Source organism: Euphorbia lathyris, chromosome 6 (assembly GCF_963576675.1).
Source record: "Euphorbia lathyris chromosome 6, ddEupLath1.1, whole genome shotgun sequence".
Lineage (NCBI taxonomy): Eukaryota > Viridiplantae > Streptophyta > Magnoliopsida > Malpighiales > Euphorbiaceae > Euphorbia > Euphorbia lathyris.
The window spans coordinates 5,188,362-5,195,812 of record NC_088915.1 but is presented as its reverse complement, the minus strand read 5'-3'; the positions used below and the strand labels follow the sequence as shown (position 1 = coordinate 5,195,812).

Here is a 7,451-nt window from a genome sequence, read left to right as displayed (position 1 = left end):
TCGTACGTTAGTGTTAAAACTGCACTTCATTAAAATTGTTTAGGGTTAGATTTGAACCATTTCATACAATTGTATTAAAATTGAATTTCACTAAAATTGTTAAGGTTAAATTTAAACCACTTAAATACGTTAATGTTAAAAATGTACTTCACTAAAATTGTTCGGGTTTAATTTGAACCATTTTATACGGTTGTGTTAAAATCGCACTTCACTAAAATTATTAGGGTTAAATTTGAACAATTTCGTATGTTTGTGTTAAAACTGCACTTCACTAAAATTGTTAGAATTAAATTTGAACCATTTTGTATGGTTGTGTTAAAATTGCACTTTACTAAAATTATTAGCTTTAAATTTGAACCATTTCATACGTTAATGTTAAAATTGCACTTTACTAAACTTATTAGGGTTAAATTTTAAAGGATTTGATAGAAATGACTTAAGTACCCTTCATTTAACTTAAACATATTAAACACGTGTTTTTTTTTGTATTAATCCTCTTCACCACACATTCGCGCAGCCTGGGAAAGGAAAGGATCTCCTGCCGCCATTTGAACTTTGAGGAACCTTCTTGCTGCTGCCGGCGTTCGTTTGCTGTTGCCGCCGACGTCGTTCATCGCCGCCGTCGGAAGTTGGGGAGAAGAGGTATAGAGGTAAGTTTTAATTTAAGGTTTTGATTTTAGGTTTGTGATTTTAGGATTTTAATTCTAGGGTTTTTGATTAAATTTGAATTGATAATGTGATAGTTAAGGTCGCTAATTGAATTTATGATATTTAGGGGTTTTGATTTTAAGATTTATTGAATTGATTGAAATTATTGAATTGAATGTGATATTTTTTTCGGGTTCAATTGAATTTAGGATTGAATTGAAATGTGATATTTTGAGAGTTCAATTGAATTTAGGATTGAATTGAATTGAATATGATATTGAATTGAATTGAAAGATATATTTTGAGGGTTCAATTGAATTGAATGTGATATTTTGAGGGTTCAATTGAATTTTGCGGAACAATATGGGTGATGACTTTCTCGTAGATTGTCTAGTATGTTACGTTGAAAAAAGAATTTTTATCGGTATAGAACATGTATTGATTGTGCAAAAATATTAGAATATGACGTCGCGAAGGGGTAAATTGCCACTTGTTAGTTAGGCATTAGTTTTTTTTATAATAGGTAAAAAAACTAGGAAAAAGTACAAAAATAAACCTTTGTGTCATTTTTAAACCTAAACTATGTGGTTAAAAAATCGGCAAATCGGTAGCTTGAGTTTGATTCCGCTAACAAACACAATCCAAATTGATTAACGGTGTCAACAAAAGTAAATATCAAAAAGAAAATAGTTAATTTTATCTTTATATTGATTGATTTTATAAATTAAACCTCTCATTATCTAATTATCACAAACAAAAACAAAAATAAATATTCAAACTCACCCACATATTCTTCACAATCTCTCTCCCCTTTAAAAAAGAAAAATCAAATATACAAGATCCTGAAATCAAATGAATTCACATGAACCCTAATGACCACGGTGAATTTGTCATTCACCGCTACATGTAGGTTGATTAAAATCCTAAGATGGAGATTCAAAGTATCTTAAGGCTTAGATAACGGTGAATGGCCATATTTACGTGGTTATGAGGGTCCATGTGAAAAATACTGTGAAGATTACATATCCATCTTACCTGGTTCCCACTAATTCTATTAACTAAATAAATGTAGCATTAGAGCAAATATAAATGTAGCATTGCTTTGAATTTGTCAATACTTAACCCTACTTTTCCCAGGAGTGTATTCCCTATATCTTTGCTGCTCAAAAAAAATAAACACATTTCAAACTAAATTAGACACATGTTTAATGCCTCAACAAAAACAGCTTTCCACAACACATGAATGGCAATAAGAACAAGGTCAATCGTTATCCTTACCTATGAAAGCACGGATACTTCAACATGCCTGCGTATCACGTATCCGATACGTTTTGGATACGGAAACTCCCGTATCCTTCTAGGATACGTTTCGGGGGCGTTTCTGTAATGTTCAAAAGTTGGATACCTGTATCTGTCTGAGAAATCCGTTTCCCAGATAAAAAACGATTGCATTGCATTTCGGAAAAAACAGAGGTAAACAGAGCAATTATGATCGACCCTTATTTGAAGGGAAAATGAGCATGAATATCCAAAGAAGTACGTGGATCTTTATGTACAGCAATAAATCTTTGGTAAACCAAAAGACAATGAGGAAAACTTTAGATGAACCGAAGCTAGAATCCCTACTTGTTGGTGAAGATAGAAATAAACTTTGAAGAAATAGATTTTTAGTATTCAGTAGGAAAGTTTTCATTGTTTTATCTTTTTTTCTCTTAACGTTTTTTCTCTTGACATTTTTTTTTGACATAATTCATATTTCATGTATCTAATAATTATGGTTAGGTAAGAGTTTTATAATTTCTTTTATATGTATTTATTTAGTTATATTACAAAAATTCAAATATAAAAATATATGTTTAATATTTATAAATGTGCCCCAATATTTTTAATATTTACACGTTTCCCCCACATTTCCGTGTCCTATGTTTTATAGAAAAGACGTTTTCCGTGTCCGTGTCGGATACCGTATCCGTGTCCGGGTAACATAGTCATTACCTATTCATTTTTCTGGCCTATAAAGTTAAACATAACTTATAAGAGCTAAAATTCAAATGGAAAACAAGGAAAAAGGATAGAATAATTATGAGGCAGGAAAAAAAATCAGAATCTTTTAATTTTCCAGATCATGAGCATCAAGTATCACGAACACTAGGGAAGGTCAGAAAAGTTTATCTTATAAAAGCGAAGGAGTTACCAATTGGGGTCGAAGAAGGCTGTACTAATAGTATGGTTGTTAATAGTGAAGAATTTGTCAGTTGCATCAGGTGGAGGACGATCCTGAAATCAAATCAAGATTACAAATGTATACATCACGATGGATATGTAATCTTGATTTGATTTCACGATCTTGTTTATCGATTTCCCGATTTCATTTTGTATTTGATTTTTTTGGAAAGGAGAGATGGTGAGGAGGAAGAGAGAAGAGATGGTGAGTTTTGAATTTTTACTTTTGTTTTGGGGTTTGTTTGTGATATTTAGATAATAAAAGGACTAATTTATAAAATAAATAAATATAAAAATAAAATTAACTCTTTCCTTTGAGTTTTGACTTTTGACTTTTTTTAATACTGTTAGTCAATTTGGACTCTGTTTGCCAATTTTTTAAACCACATAATTTATGTTTGAAAATGGTCCAAACCACAAGGTTTATTTTTATACTTTTCTCAAAAAACTATCCTACATTTTTATGATTCAATTTACATTTTGTAATGTTTTCTTTTATTAATATTTTTAAGTACCATTTAATTTTTGTTTTTCTTACATGGTCAAGCCCCCGAGATTTAAATCCTGGCTCCGCCACTGCATAAGTTCATCCCAAAATGAATATGTATCACAGTAGAGGTGACAACGGCGTGAGGCGGGGGTGGGTTTGCGTCCCCCATTCCGCCCTAATATTTTGGAGGGCGGTTTCGGAGAATATCAAATTGGTACTCGGGGATTTTTAGCAACCATACCCGCCCACACGGGTGCCAACGGATGATGGGGAATCCCCAAATAAAATTTAAAATCTTAAAATCTAATTTGTAATTTAGTTTAGTACTGATTTATATCAACACATGTTTATACATGGACCTATTTTTTTTTATTCTACCTCATATTACCTGTGTAGTCCATGGATCAATTCTTTCTGATTCTACCTTATCATCTTTTCTCACTTGTGTTTCCTCCTTTCCAATTATCTCTTTCATGTCTTCCATATTATTCATCCAACAACAATAAAGTCTTAGTCCCGAAATGACTCCATATTATTCATCCAATAATCTTAATTAATTCCTCCAAATGGAGGATAAGGAGACACAAGTTTGATTAGCATTAAATGTTGTTCCTAGTTCCAATTAAAATAAACTCATATATAAATTTATTAATGTATTAAAAAACAGGTTCAAAAGACATAAATATAAATAATGGTGGCCGCTATTCTCACTAGGTTGAAAAACAAAGTATGTACACTTTGTTTTTAATATAATTGTTTCTTAGAGGTATGAATTATATAATTATTTCGAAAAACTCAGGGATTAATTAGTGTGCTATGGAAAACCATATGTTCTATTTAAGTTTAAATTTTCAAAAAATTAATGTTCATATCATTTGTTTTTGTTCAGTTTATGTCAATAAAACTTTGTTTTGTTGCCTTTTAATTGTGAAGTATTTCCGTATGTGTGTATGTATATAATTATTTTTGTTTTACATGTTTAGAAAAAAGTCTAGCGATAAATTTTTTAGTTGATTTATTTTAGGTTGTTGATCAAGCATTTCATTTACAATATGAATGATAGAGGAGAACATAACGAAGATTATCATTCTACTCAAGAAAACGTTGTTGGAATTGAAAGTATTAGTTCGCCAATAGTATCAAATCAAACCGTTGATGAAGTTACCAAAAAGATTTTTGACTCATTAGAAGCAGCACAATCTTTTTTTAGACAATATAGCAAACAAATGGGTTTTAGCTTTCGAGTTCGTGATTCACAGTTAAATAAAAATGGTTTGCCAAGAATGAAAAAATGGGTATGTGAAAAGGAGGGAACAAAAAGAACAGTTAACAATAATGAGCCACAATCGCGTAAAAGAAGGAAGCGTAGTGAGATTCGTCAAGAGTGTCCTGCTTCTTTTCATGTGAAGTTGGATAAGGAAATCAATAAATGGGTGGTCAAAGGCTTTGTTCCTATGCATAACCATGCATTAGCTCCACCTAATCATGTTCAGTTTTTGAAATCTCATAGAAGCATTGCCGATGGTGACATGACACAAGCCAAAGCAATGCATGATGTTGGTGTTGACTTTATGGCACATCAGAGTGGTGGTTTTCAAAATTTGGGATATACCCCTAAAGATATGTATAACAATATGAATGTTGAGAGAAGACTGGATATACAAGATGGTGATGCATTCATAACATTGGGTTTTTTAGCTGCCAAACAAGAAATGGACCCTGGATTTTTTTATAAGTACACAAGTAAGGAAAATGGACAATTGTGTAACTTATTTTGGTCAGATTCCATATCTAGACTAGATTACTCTGTTTTTGGTGATGTGGTTGCATTTGATGTATGTTATAAAAGAAACATTTATTGCACACCAGTAGTTACACTTATAGGTGTTAACAATCATTGGCAGTCAATTGTCTTTGCATGTGCGTTATTAGAGGATGAGCAAGCATCTTCTTATAATTGGATGTTACGTACATTTCTAGATTGTATGAGTGGGAAAAAACCTCTTTCTGTTGTTACTGATGGAGATTTGGCTATGCGTGCTGCTATTAGAGAGGTTTTTACTAATGTCAAACACAGATTGTGCATCTTGCATATTCAAAGGAATGCAACTAATCAGGTGAGAAATCCTAATTTCAAGACTGATTTTAGAGATGTGATGTTAAATCCTCTGGAGGTCTCTGAATTTGAAGAAAAATGGACATCTTTGGTTTCAAAGTACGGTCTGCAAAATAATTCTTGGATTGAACGTATGTATGATGATCGTGAGTTGTGGGCTGAGGCATATTTTAAGGGCTTTTTCTTTGGAGGTATTAGAACCATATCTAGGTGTGAAGGTTTTCATTCTTTTTTGAATGATTATATGAACAAGAATTTGAATTTGTTAGAATTTGTGAAACAATTTGATAGGGCATTAGATAGGATTCGTTACAATGAAACCAAAGCTGATCACAAGGCATTATATTCTAATCCTGTATGTGCACATGTTCTCAAAGTATATGAAAAGCAAGCTGCTGAAAAATACACACCAAATTCTTTTGAGAAGTTTCAAGCTGAGTTGAATAAGGAATCTCTTTATCTTGTGAACGAGCCTGTGGAACATAATGATAATGAACATATTTATCAGCTTACTAAATGGAGAAGTGGAGGCCGTAAAAGGACAGTGACATATAATTCCATTTTCAAAACAATCAAGTGTTCTTGTAAGCATTTTGAATCGTCTGGATTCCCTTGTCGACATTCTCTTTGTGTTATTAAGTTAGAGGAAATGTCTTGCATTCCAGATTCTTGCTTCCTTCAAAGATGGACTAAAAATGTCAAAACAAATATGTTAGATGGAGTTACTACTAACAATATTTCTGATGATGTCTTGTCTATGATTCGCTATGGTGCTTTGACTTCTACTTGTAAGAGAATGTGCAAATTTGGTTCCAAATCCAGTACAAGCTTCAAAGAAGTTACAAGTGTGGTGACAAATATTGTTAGACGTTTTGAACAAGAAGATCATTTGCATTTGGCTAGTTCGCAGTTTGAAGAAATTCATGACCCAAAAAATACATCGACAAGGAAATGCAGAAATTGTAAAATGCCAGGACATACCAGAACCACATGTTCTACGCGAATCGGGATTGATCATGCTGTTGTTACAAGTAATGATGAAAGTGATCATAATGATATTGTTTCAACTGATGAAGACACCCAAAGAGACGTATTAATAACACAATCAACTCAGGTTTCATTTAATATTTTTGCTAAATTTGTAATTGAATCATTATTTTGTTATATGTGTCTTATGTATTTCTTTTAATATGTAGGATGCAAGGGTTATTTCATCTCAAAATATGATATCACCTTATGGGAGTACCGAGTTTCAATATAAGGTCAGTAATTTATAGTATTAAAAAATATTTTGAGATGATTGGTATGTAGTATTTATCAATAGCAATTTATTATTTTTTTATCAGTTTGAAAACAATGTTTTTTTAACAGGAGGTTGAATCACAATCGGATGTTAAGGGCACGAGCAAAACAGCTTGAAGTGTATCAGGAGATATTCATTTTGAAATCAACAATATTTTGTTTATTAGTTTCTCTAGAATTTAAAGCTGTTTGCAAGTGAAGATAATATGCAATTTTTAGTTAATTGAATATGAAATTTGTGCTGATATGCATTTTTAGCTGTTGCACTTGTTGGAAGGTAATTTTGAATTCAGACTAAAATGCCAAACAATGAGCTGTTGAGTCTTAATCGAAGATGATTGTTTTTCTTTCCTTTTTACTTCTCTCAATGCCCTGCATGCAAGTAGAGCTGATGAAGAATATAGTTCTTTTGGAGAGGTTTGTTCTGTTTCTCTTTCTAGTTTTAAGTTTGGTTTAATACATACGCAGCCTCCTGAACTTGCCCTTTTTTTATTCATTTTACGGGTTAAATGCATCATTGGTCACTGAGTTTACATTGTTGTTTCAAAATGGTCACTCAACTTCAATTTGTCTCAATAAAATCATTCAACTTTGAGTTTTGTCTCAATTAGGCCACCCCATCAATTTTAGTGATTAAAACGCATCGAAATCATGATATAGATGACACGTCAA

At 32.0% G+C, this 7,451-nt stretch overlaps 1 protein-coding gene across 1 annotated transcript; it reads left to right on the top strand.

Moving 5' to 3' along the window:
• The first annotated feature begins 507 nt into the window (after window positions 1–507).
• LOC136232319 (protein FAR1-RELATED SEQUENCE 5-like) lies at window positions 508–7,130 on the top strand. Its single transcript, XM_066021393.1, has 4 exons — window positions 508–650; window positions 4,372–6,591; window positions 6,674–6,739; window positions 6,849–7,130. The coding sequence occupies exons 2-4, from the start codon at window positions 4,414–4,416 to the stop codon at window positions 6,894–6,896; spliced, it is 2,292 nt and encodes a 763-aa protein (XP_065877465.1). The 5' UTR covers window positions 508–650; window positions 4,372–4,413; the 3' UTR covers window positions 6,897–7,130.
• Window positions 7,131–7,451: the final 321 nt, after the last annotated feature.